Raw genomic sequence first — 20,869 nt, forward strand, 5'->3', positions numbered from 1 at the left:
ATTTGAGGAAATAACAGGCAGCATAGATAAAGGAGAATAAGTGGATTTTCATAAGGCTTTTGACAAGGTGAGGCACATGAGACTGATTAACAAGGTAAGAGGCCATGGTATTACAGGAAAGATACTAGCATGAATAGAAGATTGTCTGGTAGACGCAAAGAGTCGTCAGAATATTCTGGTTGGCTGCAGGTAACTACTGGTGTTTCCGCCCAGGTGGTACTAGGACCACTTCTTTTCACATTATATATCAATGATCTGGATGACGGAATTGATGGCTTTATGGCCAAGTTTGCAGAAAATATGTAGATAGATGGAGGGGCAGGCAGTGTTGAGGAAGCTGAAATACTGCAGAAGGACTTATTCGACAGATTGGGAGAAGAGGCAAAGAAGTGGCAGATGAAATATAGAGTAGTGCACTTTGGTAGAAGGAATAAAGATTATAGACTATATTCTAAATGGGGAGAAAATTCAAAAATCAGAGCTGTTTAGAGTCCTTGTGCAGGATTTCCTAAAAGTTAATTCGCTGGATAAGTACAGATGCAAAGTTGGCATTCATTTTGAGTGGACTAGAATATAATACTGAGGCTGTATAAGACATTGGTCAGATCGCAGTGGAGTATTGTGAGCAGCTTTGGGCTTCTTATCTAAGAAAAGATGTGTTGGCATTGAAGAGGGTTCAGAGGAGGTTCATGAGAATTGGGGGGGGGGGGGATCTCATTGAAACCTATTGAATATTGAATGGCCTGGATAGAGTGGATGTGGAGAGGATGCTTCCATTGTGGATGAATCTAGGACCAGAAGGCAAGCTTTAGAATAGAAGGATGTCTTTTGAGAACAGAAATGAAGTGGGATTTCTGCAGCCAGAGGGCAGTGCATCATGGAATTTATTGTCACAGAGGGCTGAGAAAGCAAAGTCATTGAGTACATTTAAAACAGAGGTTGATGGGTTCTTGATTATTCAGGATGTCAATAATTACATGGAGAATGCAGGAGAACAGGGTTGAGGATAATAAATCCTTCTGAAATGGCAGAGCAGACTAGATGGGTCAAATGATCTAATTCTTCTTATGAATTTATGTGCTGGGAGAAGTCTGCATGTGTCAACATGCATCCAGTGCATGTCCCCAACACACTAACCCTAACTCATACATCCATCTTTTTGGAACGTGGGAGGAAATCGCAACTCCCAGAGAAAACCCACGTGGTCACGGGAAGGAGGTACAAAACACCATATAGACAGCGGTGCAAATTGAACTCCGATCATACAGTTGGTGCTCTAAAGAGTTATGCTAACCTCTAGGCTATTGTGCTGTCCCGAACTCCTCCAGGGAGGGCAGCCTGCTGTCCTTGCATGCCTGTTGTGTGCAGAACTCAATCCACATCACAGTGACTGACTCAGCTGCCTCAGAAGTGACTCAGAAAGCCCAAGGGATGTGGGCTCAGATGTCCGCATCACAACAAGGAGTATCAAAAGAGTTATTATACCTTTTCAGCTTCTGTCTTGGAGCAGTCGTCTGTCCGCCCGCGTTTAAAGCCAGAGTTTTACTGGGTAGCAAGTTTTTCTTGCTGCCCGCTGAAGGAGCTTGCTGGTTTGTGGAGGTCTTGGGACTTCTGCGTTTCAGTTTCTTTTCCTCCATTCTGTTGACTTTTCAGCATCTGCCAATAGGAATACAATTGAAACAAATGTTAGAAGACTTAAAAATATCCAGAGAAGCATCAGCTCATACCCATATGGTATCTTCAATTCATAAATATTCCAGAAAAAAAATGGGGTTGAAATCCTTTAAACTTCTTTCCTTGGAAGCAAGGTGATCCTGAACTATACACAAAATTGAGGTCAACCTTCGTAAAGTCATCAGGAATGCCAAGAGACAATAGCAAAGTTCAAACCAAACTTAATATCAAAGTACACATACATCACCAGATACTACCCTCAAATTCATTTTCTTGCAGGCATTCACAGTAAAACAATAGAATCAATGAAAAACTACACACAAAGACCCACAAACAACCAATGTGCAAAAGAAGACAAACTACAAATACAAAAAATAAATAAGTAAATAAATAATATTGAGAACATGAGTTTGCATTCCTTGAAATTGAATCCATAGGTTGTGGAATTTCAGTTCAGTGTTGGGGTGAGTGAAGTTATCCCCTCTGGTTCAAGAGCCTGATGGTTGAAGGGTAATACCCGTTCCTGAACCTGGAGGTGTGGGGCCCAAGGCTGCTGTACCTTCTTCTCGATGGCAGCAGTGAGAAGAGAGACTGTCCTGGATGACAGGTACTGCTTTCATCTGGCAGCGCTCCATATAGAAGTGCTCAATGGTTGGGAGAGTTTTACCTGTCATGAACTGGGCTGTATCCACTACCACTTTAGGCTCTTCCATTCTGGGACATTGGTATTTCTGTATCAGGCCATGACGCAACCAGTCAGCATTCTCTGTACTATGTACCTGTCGAAGTTTGTCAAAGTTTTAAATGACATACAGAATCTGCACAAACTTCTAAGAAACTACAGGTGCTGCTCCTTGAACTGCAGTGTGAATTTTCTTCCCCAGCTAGAGTGGACATGGTCTTCACTGCACAACAATGCCAAGAGAAATGCAGGGTGCAGAACCTTCCACTATACGTGGACTTTCTCAACCTCACTACAGCCTCTGACACCAAAGGCTGAGAGGAATGATTGAGCACCTTCCTCAAATTCAACAACCTGGTCAAATTCATCCATATATTACCATTGCTTCATGATGGCATGCAAACCACTATCCTAACTAATAGATCCACAACAGAACCAATCTCAATAAAGCCTGCGGCACATAAACCAAAATATTACCATAAATAAGTTAATAAAATACAATGCAAAATGCATATAGTGCACTGCACAGGCAAACAGTAAACATTTCGGTGTCCTAGTGACAAGACCTCGGTGGTGACAGGGTGTTCACTAGTCTCACAGCCCGAGGGAAGAAGCTGTTACCCAGTCTGACAGTCCTAGTCCTTAAGCTCCTTTACCACCTTCCTGACGGTAGTGGGTTAAAGACATGGTGGGATGGGCGGTATGGATCCTCAACAATGCTTGTACATAAGAGCATAAGATATAGAAGCAGAATTAGGCCATTAGGTCCTTCATCTACAATGCTCCCAGTAAATGTCACAAATAGTGGGGAAAGGGACCCCATTGGTCCTCTTGGTAGCTTTTTACTGTCTTCTGCTTTGTGTTGTGGTCCGAGGCCATGCAGCTTCCGTACCACACAATGCAGCCAAACAGGACACTCTCAATGATGCTCCTGTAGAAAGCTGTTGGAATGGGGGTGGGGGGCCTGGCACAGCTCAATTTCCTCAGAAAGTGTAGATACTGCTGTGCCTTCTTGACTAATGAGGTGTTGTAGGTCTAGGTTAGATCATCCATTATGTACACACCAAGGCTCTTCACTTTCTCCACAGCAGAGCCATTGATGTGCAAAGTACACAATCATCTGTTTTGTTTTGTCCATGTTGAGACTCAGGTTGTTGTTCTCACACCATCTGACAAGCCTCTCTTTATGCTGACTCATCATTGTTGCTGATGAGGCCAACCATTGTCGTATCATCAGCAAGCTTAAAGATGCAGCTTGAGCTGAATCTGGCAATGCAGTTGTGAGTCAGTAGTGTGAACAGCAGCGGGCTGAGCTCAGCCCCGAGGACACCAGTGCTCAGTGTGATGGAGCTGCAAACTCAGACTGACTGGGGTCTTTCTGTCAAGAAGTTCAAGATTCAGTTTCAGACAGGGGTGTTGATTCCAACGAGGACAGTTTACCCACCAGCCTCTGAGGGATGATCATGTTAAATGCCAAGCTGAAGTAGATGACCAACATCCTGGCATAAGGCATTGTTTACTACATGGGACAGGACAGAGTGGATAGCCAAGGCTATCGCATTGTCAGCGGACAGCTTTAAGCAGTTGGCAAACTGGAAAAGGTCCAACGTAGCTGGAACGTAAGATTTTATACAATCAAATGGCTTCATGACTGTTGAAATCAGTGCCACTGGGTGGTAATCATTTAGACCAGTTACCATCATTCTCTTGGGCATCAGAGTGACGGAGGCTGCCTTAAAGCCTGCGGATGTCCTCAGAAGGCAATGTCCATCATGAAGGACACCCACTAGCCAGAAAATGCCCTCTCCTCATTGCTACCATCAGAGAGAAGATACAGCAGCCTAAAGACACATGCTTATCGTTTTAGGAGCAGCTTCTACCCTTCCGCCATCACATTTCTGAACAGATACAAACCCGTGAACACTACCTCACTATTTCTTTCATTATTTAGAAAATACTACATATTTCTTATTATAATTTATAGCACTTTTATGTTTTGCATAGTACTGCTGCCACTGGCTCTATAACACCACCTTCTGAAAATAAAGGCTGTTGATCACCTGATATACACAAGGGAATGAAAGAACAAAAAATGTTCTTGCTACAGTCAGTGGCAAGCATCAGATATACTGGTAGATTTAACATGAGGATGAAAGCTAGTAATCGTTCTAGTAGCTATGTGAATATTAGCTACCACATTCACCAATGTTACAACTGTGGTTCTGGCACAAATTAATAATTCAAATTAACTTCACTGCAATAGTATCAGCTTTGTATGTCTAAGCCTATGAAACAAAAACAGGCATCTGACTGCAATGCCCTACGAAGGATTGTGAGGACTACTGAGAGGATCATCGGCGTCTCTCTTCCACCCATTGGAGGTATTTATCAGGAGCGCTGCACAGGCAGGGGCAGTGGCATTGTTAGTGATCCCTCCCATCCACCCAACCATCAACCAGGAGATACCACAGTATTAGGGCAGGAACTACTAGGATGAGAAACAGCTTCCTCCTCCAGGCTGTAAGACTACGGAACTCCCTGCCCCCATCCAGATCTCATCACATATGATGCACCAGTAGCATTATACCGTTTACTTTTTAAACTTGTGTCATATATGTACTTTATTATTTGTTAATTTATTTGTGGTAATATTACTTTATATGTTATGTGTGTGAGTTATATCCAATGTGTTATGCACCTTGGTCTGGAGGAATGTTGTTTCGCTTGGTGGCGTACACGTGTATGCTCAAATGACAATAAACTTGAACTTGAAAGATTAAATTAATTATATAAATTCACTGCGTGTTAATTGGTCAATGGGTGTAATTGTGCTGCACCATGCTGTATTTCTAAATCAAATAAATGAACAATTTGGAGTCAGTCTGTGAGATTACAAGATTGTTCTGTGATGTTCTAATAAACTTTGGTTTCTTGAAGCAACTAATCAAGTGAACAATCTGTGTTCCAAACCGCCAGACATTCTTTGTTAATGTGATAGCAAGTTCAGAATCAGATGTCAGGAACCACACTAAAAATTCCACCCCAGGATGACTCAGGATCCTGCACTGATTGACACAAGAACAAGTATTCACTTGCTTTTAATTGTCTACAGTGAAGTTCCAGAGCAATTACATGTAAAAGACGCACCAATGGTTTGATGAAACTAAACAACACTTCAACAATTTTACTGCTTCATAAGTTATAGGAGTAGAATTAGACCACTCACCCATCGAGTATACTTCACTAGTAATATAGCAAACGTTTAAAATACTGTATACGCAATCAGTAACTGGAAACATTCATAAATAATACAAAGAGATGCAGACTCCATTGACACTTTTACACAACAGCTCAAAACCTATTTATTTAAACTTGCTTTTAACTAACATTAATTTGTCCTTTATTTTGATGTGTGCACTTTATCCCATTGCAAAGCACTTTGAACTACAGCTTTTGTATGAAAAGTGCTCTGCAAATAATAGTAATTATCACTATACTGAATCAAAGGAAGTTAATAAGCAACCGAGAAATATTGGGAAATGTGGGTTGTGTGAGGTGAAGTAAATGGGGGAAGAAGATATTATGGAGCATAAACGCTGACAAAGTTCAAATTGATCAAATGGCTTGTTTCTATGTAAAAGGGTTAATCAGCACTCATTTAATGACCAATTAAATCATAAGTGTTATGGGAGAATATAACTTGGCAGTCACTGCCTTTCTCTTGACTTGCAATCTTCTCACAGCCAACTTTGGCAAAGGATCAAAAGTTATTTTCTTCATCTTATGCCAAAGTTACTCTGTGATTAGACAGTAGGAAAAGCTATTCCTGATAAACCTTCACTAATACTCAACATCTATATAACAGAGCACTTCTACCTTGTGGGTGAAAGGCCTGTACTGTGCTGTTCTATGTTCTATAAAATGGAGAGAATGGTTAGAGTAGATTAAAAGGTCGGCACAACATTGTGGGCCAAAGGGCCTGTACTGTGCTGTAATGTTCTGTGCTCTACTTGCCGTACACCGTTGGTCACCACTGTAGTGTAGTGGTTAGCTTGAAGCACTGTCCACAAGGAATTTGTACATTCTCCCCGTGACTGCATCGTTTTCTCTGGGTGCTCCGGTTCCCTCCCACAGTCCAAAGACATACCAGTTAGTAGGTTAATTGGTTGTTGTAAATTGTCCTGTGGTCAGGCTACGATTACTGGGCAGTGCACCTATCCCACACTGTATCTCTAAATAAATAATTAACTACCCTCTGACAATAAACCTGAAACTTAGCCATAACTTCATATTAATCATTTCTTTTCAGAGTTTCATGAAGAGAGGAAACCGGAAAAGTGATGTGCCTACAACACTGTAAATCTGAGAAAATTAGAGAACATGTACTTTTATGTCAGATTACAGATTTTGTACTTAACATATTGAACAGTCCCCTAGTACAGTAATCATACTGACTCTTGGTCTTGCCGCATTCTTGTTCCTCTGCCCTGGAACATCTAATAATTAAGTGCCAACCATTCAGCTTACCAAGAGAGTTCCCCTACATGACCCTGACTGCAGCTTACATGCTGCCAAAAGCCGATGTTATACAGGTGCTTGAGATACAAAATGAAACCAAGCAACATAGTTAACAAAGCTTTGCTCCCAGATGAGCTCAATGCCTTTTATGCTCACTTTGATCATCAAAGTATTTAGGCACCTTCACAAACTCCCATAGCCCCCGATGACCCTGTGATTTCAGTCTCTGAGGTCGATGTAAGAGCATCCTTCGGGAGGATGAACCTATGGAAAGCATCCGGCCCAGAAAGGGTATCTGGCCAAATACTAAAGACCTGTGCTGATCTGGGCTAGGTATTCACTTCTCACTTCAGCAGTCTGAGGTACTCATCTGCTTCAAGCTGCCTTCAACTATACTGGTGCCAAAGAAGACATGTGGTAACCTGCCTCAGTGAATATCATCCAGTAGCACTTAAGTCAACTGTGATGAAGTGCTTTGAGAGGCTGGTGATGAAACATATCAATTCCTGTCTGAGAACCGGCTTGATCTGCTCTAATTTGCCTACCATCACAACAGGATGACAGCAGATGCCATCTCATTGGCTGTTCATTCAAACCTGGAACATCTGAACAGCGAAGATGCATATGTACATTAAGATCATCTTTATTCATTACAGCTCGGCATTCAATACTATCATCCCGTCAAATCTAATCAGTCAGCTTCAAGACTTTGAACATAGAACACTACAGCACAATATAGGCCCTTCAGCCCACAATATTGTGCCGACCCTTAAACCCTGCCTCCCATATAACCCCCCCCACCTTAAATTCCTCCATATACCTGTCTAGTAGTCTCTTAAATGTCTCAATGTCTGATTGTGTAAGTGGATTCCTCAATTTCCTCACTTGCAGACGCATTAGTTCTGATTGGCAACAACATCTCCTCAACAATCTCCATCAGCACAGGTGCACCACAAGGTTGTGTGCTTAACCCCCTGCTCTACTCACTTTATACTTATGATTGAGACGCTAAGCAAAGCTCCAATACTGTATTTAAGTTAGCTGACAACACCATTGACTGTTGAATCAAAGGGAGTGATGAATCAGCAAAGAGGAGGAAGATCAAAAATCTGGCTAAGTGGCGCCACAATAACAACAACCTCTCATTGAATGTCAGCAAGACCAAGGAGATGATTATTGAATTCAGGAGAAGAAAACCAGAGGTCCATGATCCAGTCCAGGAAATCAGAGTTGAAGAGGTCAACATCTTTAAATTCCTCAGTGTTGTCATTTCTGAAGATCTGTCCTGCACCCAGCATGCAAGTGTCATTATGAAGAAAGCACAGCAGCACCTCTACTTCCTTAGGAGTTTGCAAACATTCCGCTTGACATAGAATTTCCAGAGAAAACAACCCAAGTTTATCCAACCTCTCATGGCCTCTAATCCAGGCAGCATCCTGGTAAGCCTCTTCTGCACCTTCTCCAAAGCCTTAACATCCTCCCTCTAGTGCTGCGACCAGAACTATATGCAACTCCAGATGTAACCTAACCAGAGTTCTATAAAGTTGCAATATAACCTCTTGACTTTTGAACTCAATGCCTCGATAAATAGAACAAACATTCCATAAGCCTTCTTAACCACCCTCTCGACCTGTGTAGTCAATTTCAAGGAGCTATGAACTTGCACCCCAAGATCTCTCTGCTCAGCAGCACTGTTAATGTCCATCATTAAGGACCCCCATCATCCAGAACATGCCCTCTTCTCATTGCTACCATCAGAAAGGAGGTACTGAAGGCACAAACTCAACAATGCAGGAACAACTTCTTCCCTACTGCCATCCAAATTGTGAATGGACATTGAACCGATGAACACTACATCACTACTTTTTTTTAATTTCCTTTTTTGCACTACTTATTTAATTTAACATATAAAAAACTGTAATTCACAGTTTTCTTTTTCTCTCTATTATTATGTATTGCTTTGCCTTGCTGCCACAAAGTTAATAAATTTCGCGACATATGCTGGTGACATTAAACCCAATCCTGATTCTGTTAACTATAAAAAAAACAAAGACTGACAAACAACAGACAAATTGCGCAAATCAAAATAATATTATAAGAACAAGTTGTCGAGTCTACATATACATATATATTCCAACAAGCAATAAATATCAATAAAGAGGCCAAAGCTGGTTTTTGCCCTACAGGAGATATAATCTAGATCTGTCATTGTTATTGCCTGACAAGGAAAGATCAAATCTTTTAAACACAAATCTGGCTCTTCCCTGCCCCATGGAAAATCAGTCACCGGGTAACAGAATAGCATAGCAGGCAATGACACTGTCTTACAGCGACAATTACTGGGTTCAATCCTGACTTAGGTACTATCTGTTGTAGTTTATATGTTCTTGTGGATGAGAGTTCTTTAATGACTGATGCCACCTTAAAAAATGTGGCATCCTTAATAGGACTCCCATCACCCAGAATATGCCCTCTTCTCATTGCTACCGTCGAGGTGGAGATCCAGGAGTCTGAAGACACACACTCAACATTTTAGGAACAGTTTCTTCCCCTCTGTCATCAGATTTCTGAATAGGCAATGAACCCATGTACACTACCTCACTATTTTTTTTTGCTTTCTTTTTCACTATTTTTTTCCATATTTCTTTCTTATCATAATTTATAGATTTTTAATTATGTATTGCAAGGTACTACTGGTGCAAAACAACGTATTTCATGACATATACTAGTGATATTAAACCTGATTCTAATGGGTTTCCTGCAGGGAATGCAGAGCCTTCCCATATCACAAACACATCTGGCTGTTATCTACATACTACTAAAACCCTCATGCTCTGTCTGTCTGCTTGTGACCTCCAATTAGCGCAAACGGTGCATTACAGCGGCACTTTTTTTGGCTAAATCAAATTAAAATGCGCTAACTTACAGAATGCAGGCAAAGTTCAGGGTTATATATTCGTATAAAATTGCTCATTCACCAATAATCAACAGGCTGGCTTTCACCCGAGACCCAGTCGGCCATCATGGAAATCGGGACGCGACAGCCCGACGCATGCACACGGCCAGCCTCAGCAGCGGCACCTACCGGAGTAAAAGGGCAGGGCAGCTCTATTTCATGGGGTCACATTCTGCTAATTATCACCATCAGCATGTGCCACCCATCGATAAGAGATCATTAAATCTTATTGTAATGACGTACTCCGAGACACCCATAAAACCCTTTGCTGCAGTCAAAGGACAGCGGTGACAATATCATATCCATTTAGGAGAGCGCCAACCACATCATCAAGAATAATCAGCATCCTTTGGTGTTAGTGCTTCGTATCTTCTATCCACCATTAGGGTAAAAAAAATAGTCAGCATAATTATGCCGCGTGGAAAGGGAACAGGGACATTATGGTCAAGAGATGACACCAAACGTCATCGGGAAGCGGCAAGGAGAGGGAGAGAACAAGGATCGGATGAGGCCAGGGCCACACGACTCCAGGATCAAAGAATCAGGACAAAAAAAGATGAGAGAAGAAGAGACAGAGGAGGAGAGGCATGCACGTCTCCAGGATCAGAGACAAACAATAAACAGCAGAACAGATGAAGAGATGGGGGATGAATGGGCTGCACGTCTCTAGAATGACAACGAGAGGCACAAGAGCAACACTTACAACACGCTGGAGGAACTCAGCAGGTTGGGCAGCATCCATGGAAATGATCAGTCAACGTTTCGGGTCGGAACCCTTCGTCAGGACTGAAGAGGAAGGAGGCAGAAGCCCTATAAAGGAGGTGGGGGGAGGGTGGGAAGGAGAAGCCTGGTAGGTTCCAGGTGAAAAACCAGTAAGGGAAAAGATAAAGGGGTGGGGAAGGGGAAAGGCAGGAAAGGTGAAGGAGGAATAGGGGAAAGCACAATGGGTAGTAGAAGGAGGCGGAACCATGAGGGAGGTGATAGGCAGCTGGGGGAGGGGGCAGAGTGAAACAGAGATGGGGGAAGGGAGTGGGAGGGAATTACCAGAAGTTGAAGAAATCAATGTTCATGCCCAAGGGCTAGAGACTACCCAGACGGTATATGAGGTGTTGCTCCTCCAACCTGAGTTTAGCCTCATCATGGCAGTAGAGGAGGCCATGTACGGACATATCTGAATGGGAATGTGAAGCGGAGTTGAAGTGGGTGGCAACCAGGAGCTCCTGTCTGTTGTGGTGGATGGAACAGAGGTGCTCAACAAAGCAGCCCCCCCAATCTGTGTCGGGTTTCTCTGATGTAGAGGAGTCCGCACCAGGAGCACTGGATGCAATAGGTGACCCCAACAGGCTCACAAGTGAAGTGTTGCCTCACCTGGAAGGACTGTTTCAGGCCCTGAATGGTGGCAAAAGAGGAGGTGTAGGGACAGGTGTAGCACTTACGTTTACAGGGATAAGTGCCGGGTGGGAGAACCGTGGGGAGGGACTTGTGGATCATGGAGTCATGGAGGGACTGATCCCTGCGGAAAGCGGAGGGAGTGGAGAGGGCAAGACGTGCTTAGTGGTGGGGTCCTGTTGAAGGTGGCGGAAGTTGCGGAGGATAACGTGCTGGATCTGGAGGCTGGTGCGGTGGTAGATGAGGACAAGGGGAACTCTGTCCCTGTTGTGGTGACGGGAGGATGGCGTGAGGGCCAAAGTGCGGGAAATGGGGGAGATGCAGGTGAGGGCATCATTGATGACGGCAGAAGGGAAACCATGATCCTTAAAGAAAGAGGACATTTGAGATGTCCTGGATGGCGTTCTTCTTTAATAAACTTGAGGTTTACTACTTCAGTTTCCAAAGCAAAGCAATACCAATAGCATTCAGGAAAATTTAATGTTCATTCTGGTCACATCAGACTGCACTACCCTTCTCTCAAAGGGTGTCCCAATGGTCTAGTACTAATTAGCTACTATAAATAACCCCTAGGTTGGGTGACTGGTGAGATACTCTGGAGAAACTTATTGGGCATGTGAGAGAAACAACAAATTTCACATCATATGAGGCAGTGATAATAAATCTGATTTTGAATGGGTTACAGGATATGCATGGGGATGGGGAGATAAAGATTTTTAAAGATTAGATTAACTTTATTTGTCCCATATACAGTACATCAAAACATCCTGTGAAATACGTCACTTGCATCAAATCAAATCAGCAGGGATTGTATGGGGGTCAGGCCGCGTTGCAACAGTGGTGTGCCTGAACACACAACACGTCCAATCTTCAAGTGGATGGTGTCGTCATGCTTCTAAAGCCAACAGGGTATGCCCAAAGCTCACTAACCCTAACCATACGTCTTTGGAATGTGGGTAGGATTGACCTGACGGGCAGTAAGCAGACTCCCTCAAGACTCTTTTTTAAAGTTCTGCATTGACAGAGATGACACTCATTGAAAAAACTTGGTTAGAACAGAGTAGCAGGAATAAAAATGGGGATTCAAGGCTGCAAAAGGAAAATTTGAAACACATCAAGTACACTCAGTGGCCAGTTTATGCAGTACCTCTAGTAACCCAATAAAGAGGTCACTGAGTTAATGTTCATGGCTGTTGTAGCCCATCCACTTCGAGATACGAGTTGTGTGCTCAGAGAATCTCTTCTGCACACCATTGTTATAATATGTGGTTATTTAAGTTACTGTCGCCTTCTACCTGATGACACCAGTGAGAAAAGAGCATGGCCTAGGCGGTGAGGATCATTGATGATGGATGCTGCTCTTCTACGGCATCGTTTCATGTAGATGTGCTCAATGATTGGGAGGGTTTTACCCGTGATATACTGGGCTGAATCCACTACCTTTTGTAGGATTTTCCGCTCAAAGGCATTAGTGTTCCCATATCAGGCCGTAATGCAGCCAGTCAGCAAACTTTTCACCATACATCTCTAGAACTTTGCCACGGCTTTCAATGACATGCCGAATCTCCATAAACTCCTCAAGTAGAGGCTCTGTCGTGCTTTCTTTGCAATAATATTTACAGTATATGATGGGTCCAGGACAGGCCCTCTGAGATAGTTACACCCAGGAATTTAAAGTTACTGACACTCTCCACCTCTGATCCTCAGATGATTACTGGCTCATGGACCTTTAGCTCCCCTCTCCTGAAGTCTACAATCAGTTCCCTGGTCTTATTGACATTGACTGTGAGGATGCTGTTATTACACCACTCAGCCAAGTTTTCAATCTCCCTCCTGTGTGCTGAGTCATCACCCCCTTTGATACAGCTCACAATGGTTGTGTCGTCAGCAAACTTGTATATGGTGTTGGAGCTCTACTTAGTCACATGGTCATAGGTGTAAAGCGAGTAGAGCAGGGGGCTAAGCACACAGCCCTGTGCTGATGGAGATTGTAGAGATGTTTTTGCCAATCTGAACTGACTGGGGTCTACAACTGAGGAAATCCAGGATTCAATTGCACAAGGGGGCCCCAGGTCTTGAGTTAACTGATTAGCTTTGAGGGAATGATGGTGTTAAATGCCGACCTGTAATTGATAGAGCATCCTGATGTATGCATCTTTGCTGTCCGGAAGTTCCAGGGTTGTGTGAAGAGCCAATGAGATAGCATCTGCGGTGGACCTGTTGCTTCAGTAAGTGATTGCAGCAGATCTGTCGCCATTCACACAGCAGCAAACATTATATTAACCACTAAGCTACTGTGCCTCTCTTATAAATTGCCACCATTTGATTGAACATTTTCCTACTGTAGTTAAGATTTTAGGATGTGTTTAGTTCAGGTCTCTTACACTCTAAAACAGATTTTTGCACCAGAAAAAAAAATATACTAATTAATCTATACAATGGCAATTATTTAAACCTTCTACAATGTCAGTACTCCATCCAAGCAGCTTGAGATATTTATTGATTACTTATTCTTATTATTTTCCCTTTTGTGTTTGCTCAGTTTCTTGTCTTTTGCATACTGGTTGTTTGTCCGCCCTACTGGGTGCAGTCTTTCATTGATTCTATTATTGTTCTTGGATTAACTGAGTACACCTGCAAGAAAACAAATATCAGGCTTGTACATAAGAGCATAAGATATAGGAGCAGAATTAGGCCATTTGGCCCATCGAGTCTGCTCTGTCATTTCATCATGGCTGATCCAATTTTCCCCTTAGTCCCGATCTCCTGCCTTTGCCCATATTCTTTCATGCCCTGACCAAACTAGAATCTATCAACCTCTGCCTTAAATATACATAAAAACTTGGCCTCTATAGCTGCTTATGGTAAAGAATTCCATGGATTCACCACTCTCTGGCTAAAGAAATTCCTCATCTCTATTATAAAAGGCCACACCCATTCTATCAAGGCCTTTTACTATTTGGCAGGTTTCAATGAGGTCACCCCTCATTCTTCTGAATCCCTGTGAATACAGGCCCAAAACCATCAAACGCTCTTCATATGAGAAGCCATTCAATTCTGGCATTATGTTCATGAACCTCCTTTGAACCCTCTCCAGTTTCAGCACATCCTTTCTAAGAGGCCCAAAACTGCTCAGAATACTCTGTGAGGACTCACCAGTGCTTTATAAAGTTTCAACATCACATCCTTACTTTTATTCTAGTCCTCTTGAAATGGATGCTAACATTGCATTTGCCCTCCTCACTGCAGGTTCAACCTGCAAATTAACCTTTAGGGAATCCTGCACAAGGACTTCCAAGTCCCTTTGCACCACAGTTTTTTTGTATTTTCTCTTCATTGAGAAAATAATCAACCTTTTCATTTCTTCTACCAAAGTGCATGACCATATGCTTCCCGACACTATTCCATCTGCCATTTCTTTGACCATCTCCTAATCTAAGTCCTTCTGTAGCCTCTTTACTTCAAAACTATCTGCCCCCTCCACCCATCTTCATATTGTCTGCAAACTTTGTAACAAGGCCATCAATTCCATCATCCAAAACATTGACAAATAACATAAAAAGAATTGGTCCCAACACAGACCCCTGTGGAACACCAGTCAGCACTGGCACCAGCCAGAAAAGGCTCCCTTTATTCCCATTCTGCATCCTGCCAATCAACCAATGCTAGATCTGTGCTAGCACCTTTCCTGTAATAGCACGGGATCATAGCCTGTTAAGCAGCCTCATGTGTGGCACCTTGCCAAAGGCCTTTTGAAAGTCCAGTACACAAAATCCAGATTCTCCTTTGTCTATGCTGCTTGTTATTCCTTCAAAGAATTCCAACAGATTTGTCAGGCAAGATTTTCCCCTGAGGAAACCATGCCGACTACAGCCTATTTTATCATGTGCCTCCAAATACTCTGGTACTGACTGGTACTCTGGTAATCGACTCCGAGATTTTCCCAATCACTGAGGCCAGACTAACTGGCCTGTAGTTTCCTTTCTTCTGTCTCTCTCCCTCCTTGAAGGGTAGACTGACATTTGCAATTTTCCAGTCTTGTGGAACCATTTCAAGATCTGGTGATTCTTGAAAGATTATATATGTACTTTGATAATAAAATTACTTTGGACTTTGAAAACCTCTTTTAAGAGCACTGATATTACGTACTGCTATTCTATTGGCAGTTAAGTCAAGTAGGTGGAGAAGGAGCAGTCTATATTCACACTCTCGATGGCACACACACCCACTAGTGAGAGAGTTGGAGGAAGCCAGGAACTGGAAGATGGAAAGAGTGGACTCACCATCCAGGACATGCCCTTTTCTCATTCAGGGAGGAGATACAGGAGCCTAAAGACACACTCTCATCCTTTTAGGAAGAGATTCTTCCCCTCTTCCATCAAATTTCTGAACATTTAATGAACACAAGAGCACTACCTCACTGTTCCTCTTTTGCATTCTGTATTTTAATGTATAGTGGCTTTTTATGTCTTGCTGGCACAAACCAACAAATTTCATGACATGGCAATAATAGTAAAACTGATTCTAGACACAAGATATTCCACAGGTGCTGGAAATCTTGAATCACACACACACACACACACACACACACACACTCTAAGTGCTGAAGGAACTCAACAAGTCAGGCAACATTCATAGAGAGGAATAAACAAAAGATATTTCACATCGAGACCCCTCATCAGGACTGGAAAGGAAGGGGGAAGCAGACAGCATATGGGAGCGGGGAGGGGAAGGAGTACAAACTGACAGGTGAAAGGTGAGACCAGGTGAGGAGGAGGGGAGGTGGAAGGATAGAGGAGAGGTGGATGAAGTAAGAAGCTGAGAGGTGATAGCTGGAACAGGTGAAGAGCTGAAGAAGGAATCTGATAGGAGAGGAGAGTGGACCAGGGAAGAAAGAGAAGGAGGAGGCAGAGGTGATGGGCAGGTGACCCACCTGCTCTATTCTTTTAAAGTTCTTTAGTAATGTAAAATACTTAGGGATATCTTGAGATAGTGAGGATTTTTTTTTTTTTTTTTGAGTGCAGGTTTCTTCTGCAAAGGCAGAGGACTGAAAAGCAGCAGCCACATTCTTCATCCATCTAACTAAACAGATTTCCTGGACTATGGAGCAAAGCAACAAATTCACTGGTCTAGTCATTCTTAATTACTGTGGGACTACAATAGTGCAAGTCAGACTTGTATTGAAACAGTCTTTCCTAAAGGTTATGAAGTCAAAGTACATATAATATAGTTACAGTTGGATTCAAGCTTTATAAACATGGGGGGTAAGGGGAAAAGATCAATAGTGTTACAAATTCAGCAAGCTCTCAAGACAATATGAAGAAACAATCTGCGGGTGCTGGAAATAAAAAAAAAATCAAAGCAGAGCGAGCTTTTAAGATCAACAACCAAAGCAAAGAAAAAGGCCGGATTCTCAATAGGAACACCATTATAAACCATATCAAAAGTCTCTCCAGCATTTATTTTGACTATAATTCCTCCCACTCTATTTGCAAGGGTTCCAAAGCTTTTTTATGCCAATGAGCCTTGTCATTAACTGAGGGGCCTGTGAAGCCCAGATTGGGAACCTCTGTTCGCCTCCAATTCTGTTCTCCCTAGAAATATTGTATCTGTTCTGAGGAGGTTTTCCTTTATCCTTAACTGTGACTTCCCCCAGCAAATGCAGTTAGCAGGGCTCTTAACCACATCTTTTCCATTTCCTGCACTTCTGCCCTCAACACTTCTCCTCCCACCCACAGGAAGGATAGGGTTTCCCTTTCTGTCACCTTCCAGCCCACCACTCTCTACATTCAATATAATTTCCACTACCTTCAACATGACACCATCATCAGGGATCTACTCCTAGCCCTTTCATCAGAAAGGGTGAAGTTTTGGTTCATCTCTGTCATCAAGCACCTTCTTAATGTGTTCATTGAGCCATTGAGCAGAAAAACATTTCAGGTCAATTATCTTTTACCAGAGGAGGTGGTAGGATCAGGTACACCATAGAGGTATTTAGATGGGCTTTTACACAGAAACATAGAAAACCTACAGCACAATACAGATCCTTTGGCCACAGAGTTGTGCCGAACATGTCCCTACCTTAGAAATTACCAGGCTTACCCATAGCCCTCTATTTTACTAAGCTCCATGTACCTGTCTAAGAGTCTCTTAAAAGACCCTATCGTATCCACCTCCACCACCGTTGCCGGCAGCCCATTCCACGCACTCACCACTCTGAGTTAAAAACTTACCCCTGACATCTCCTCTGTACCTGCTCCCCAGCACCTTAAACCTGTGTCCTCTTGTGGCAACCATTTCAGCCCTGGGAAAAAGCCTCTGACTATCCACACGATCAATGCCTCTCATCATCTTATACACCTCTATCAGGTCACCTCTCATCCTCCGTCGCTCCAAGGAGAAAAGGCCAAGTTCACTCAACCTATTCTCATAAGACATGCTCCCCAATCCAGGCAATGTCCTTGTAAATATCCTCTGCACCCTTTCTATGGCTTCCACATCCTTCCCGTAGTCAGGCAACCAGAACTGAGCACAGTACTCCAAGTGTGGTCTGACCAGGGTCCTAGGTGGGGTCTGACCAGGGTCCTATATAGCTGCAACATTACTTCTCAGCTCCTAAATTCAATTCCACGATTGCTGAAGGCCAATACACCATACGCCTTCTTAACCACAGAGTCAACCTGCGCAGCTGCTTTGAGCATCCTATGGACTTGGACCTCAAGATCCCTCTGATCCTCCACACTGCCAAAGAGTCTTACCATTAATACTATATTCTGCCATCATATTTGACCTACCAAAATGAACCATTTCATACTTATCTGGGTTGAACGCCATCTGCCACTTCTCAGCCCAGTTTTGCATCCTATCAATGTCCCGCTGTAACCTCTGACAGCCCTCCACACTATCCACAACACCTCCAACCTTTGTGTCATCAACAAATTTACTAACCCATCCCTCCACTTCCTCATCCAGGTCATTTATAACAATCATGAAGAGTAAGGGTCCCAGAACAGATCCCTCAGGCACTCCACTGGTGATCGACCTCCATGCAGAATATGACAAGTCTACAACCACTCTTTGCCTTCTGTGGGCAAGCCAGTTCTGGATCCACAAAGCAATGTCCCCTTGGATCCCATGTCTCCATATTTTCTCAATAAACCTTGCATGGGGTACCTTATCAAATGCCTTGCTGAAATCCATATACACTATATCTACTGCTCTTCCTTCATCAATGTGTTCAGTCACATCCTCAAAAAATTCAGTCAGGCTTGTAAGGCATGACCTGCCCTTGACAAAGCCATGCTGACTGCTCCTAATCATATTATACCTCACCAAACATTCATAAATCCTGCCTCTCAGGATCTTCTCCATCAATTTACCAAACACTGAGGTACAACTCACTGATCTATAATTTCCTGGGCTATCTCTACTCCCTTTCTTGAATAAAGGAACAACATCCACAACCCTCCAATCCTCCAGAACCTCTCCCATCCCCATTGATGATGCAAGGATCATCACCATAGGCTCAGCAATTTCCTCTCTCGCCTCCCACAGTTGCCTGGGGTAGATCACATCCGGTCCCGGCGACTTATCCAACTTGGTGCTTTCCAAAAGCTACAGCACATCCTCTTTCTTAATATCTACATGCTCAAGCTTTTCAGTCTGCTGCAAGTCATCACTACAATCACTAAGATCCTTTTCCATAGTGAATACTGAAGTAAAGTATTCATTAAGTACCTCTGCTAGTTCCTCCGGTTCCATACACACTTTCCCACTATCACACTTGATTAGTCCTATTTTTTCACCTCTTATCCTCCTGGTCTTCACATACTTGTAGAATGCCTTGGTATTTTCTTTAATCTTGCCCGCCAAGGCCTTCTCATGACCCCTTCTGGCTCTCCTAATTAACTTCATAAGCTCCTTCCTATTAGCCTTATAATCTTCTAGATCTCTAACATTACCTAGCTCTCTGAACCTTTTGTATGTTTTTCTTTTCTTCTTGACTAGACTTATTACAGCCTTTGTACACCACGGTTCCTGTACCCTACCATAACTTCCCTGTCTCATTGGAATGTACTTATGCGGAACTCCACACAAATATCCCCTGAATATATGCCACATTTCTTCCGTACTTTTCCCTGAGAACATCTGTTTCCAATTTAAGCCTCCAATTTCCTGCCTGATAGCCTCATAATTCCCCTTACTCCAATTAAACTAACTTGTCTGTTCCTATCTCTCTCCAATGCTATTGTAAAGGAGACAGAATTATGATCACTATCTCCAAAATGCTCTCCTACTGACAGACCTGACACCTGACCAGGTTCATTTCCCAATGCCAATAAGGCTTTTAAATAGCAAAGGCAATAAACAGAAATACATACAGCCAGAAATATGTGGAACACCATCCTTATTATTGCCATAACCCTTTCACCAAAGACATTAAGTACAAGAACTTATGCACACCCTCAATCCAAGCAGTGGAACCCAGTATATTGGAGTTGTTGCTCTGACACATAGAAAATGTCAACTGGCCATGACAGTTTTCATCACCAGCCTTTGGTAAGCTGCCTTCTGCATTACTTCTGACTGGTTGTATCAGCATCTGGTATGGTGGCTCCAATGCACAGGATCACAAGAGGACGCAAACTCACCCAGCTCCATCATGGCACAACCCTCCCCACATTTGAGGACTTCTTCAGGAAATGGTGCCTCAAGGAGGATCACCATCTGATCAAGGCAGCATCCTTCACCATCTGGGTCATGCCCTCTTCTAGTTAATGCCATCGAGGAGAAGGAACAGGAGCCCCAAAACACACATTCAATGTTTCAGGAAGTTTCCTCCCTTCGGCAATCAGATTTCTAAATGGTCCATGAACACTCTTTCTATTTGCACTATTTATTCTTTGTAACTTATTGTAATTTTATGGTTTACACCGTACTGTTGCCATAACACAACAAATTTCACGTTATATGTCAGCAATAATAAACCTGATTCTGAACCTAAGTAAAAGTGTTTTGACGGTCAATAGGATGCCGAGGAACGGTGATTTGTATAGTTTCTTTTCTTCCTAGCTCCCCCAATTAAATGGCATGCAAGCAGAGCTCCGTCCTTACCAGGGGACACGTCCTGTCTATATCAGCAGAGGAAGCAGAGCCATGGGACAGCAGACTCCGGAGGTCGTTGCGTCCGGTAGACTAAACGACGGGAAGGGGCGAAGTGAAGGAGCCTGAGCTTGGATATCACGAGTCAGCCAGAGGACGCGCGTTAGCAATAATCGGACGAGCCGAACTCGAACATCCCGGCGCCCAATCCCTGGATCACTCGACCAGGCCGCCCGTTGCCATGGCGCTGACGGTCCACATCTACCGGAAGTGTGTCCGCTTGCCGGCATGCTGGGAGTTGCAGTTCCGGTCTCCTCAGCGTCGATGCCGATCAGCATTAGAAGAACTATAACTCCCAGAGAGCACCCTGAACACTTATGGAACGCACGGTAATAGCGCGTTTGAATGATATTTTGGAAACGAGAGGTCATATAGCGTTTTATCTGAGTGGATTTCGGAAGGGTAGAATGACATTGAATTCAGTTTTATGTCTGGAAGCAAATATTAGGAAAGCACAGCAACATTCAAGGTGTGTGCGCGCGCACACA

The 20,869-nt window shown here is 43.2% G+C and overlaps 1 protein-coding gene across 1 annotated transcript in view; it reads right to left on the minus strand.

Moving 5' to 3' along the window:
- ccdc28a (coiled-coil domain containing 28A) overlaps positions 1 to 20,575 on the minus strand; it is a 49,969-nt gene extending 29,394 nt beyond the window's left edge. The window contains exons 1-2 of the mRNA XM_072265794.1: positions 20,334 to 20,575; positions 1,486 to 1,656 (exon numbers count right to left, since the gene is read on the minus strand). Of these exons, the coding sequence (XP_072121895.1) occupies positions 1,486 to 1,637 (152 nt within the window). The 5' untranslated portion in view covers positions 1,638 to 1,656; positions 20,334 to 20,575. The remainder of the gene's footprint in view (positions 1 to 1,485; positions 1,657 to 20,333) is intronic.
- Positions 20,576 to 20,869: the final 294 nt, after the last annotated feature.

The sequence above is a fragment of the Mobula birostris genome, chromosome 8, assembly GCF_030028105.1.
Source record: "Mobula birostris isolate sMobBir1 chromosome 8, sMobBir1.hap1, whole genome shotgun sequence".
NCBI classification, from domain to species: domain Eukaryota; kingdom Metazoa; phylum Chordata; class Chondrichthyes; order Myliobatiformes; family Myliobatidae; genus Mobula; species Mobula birostris.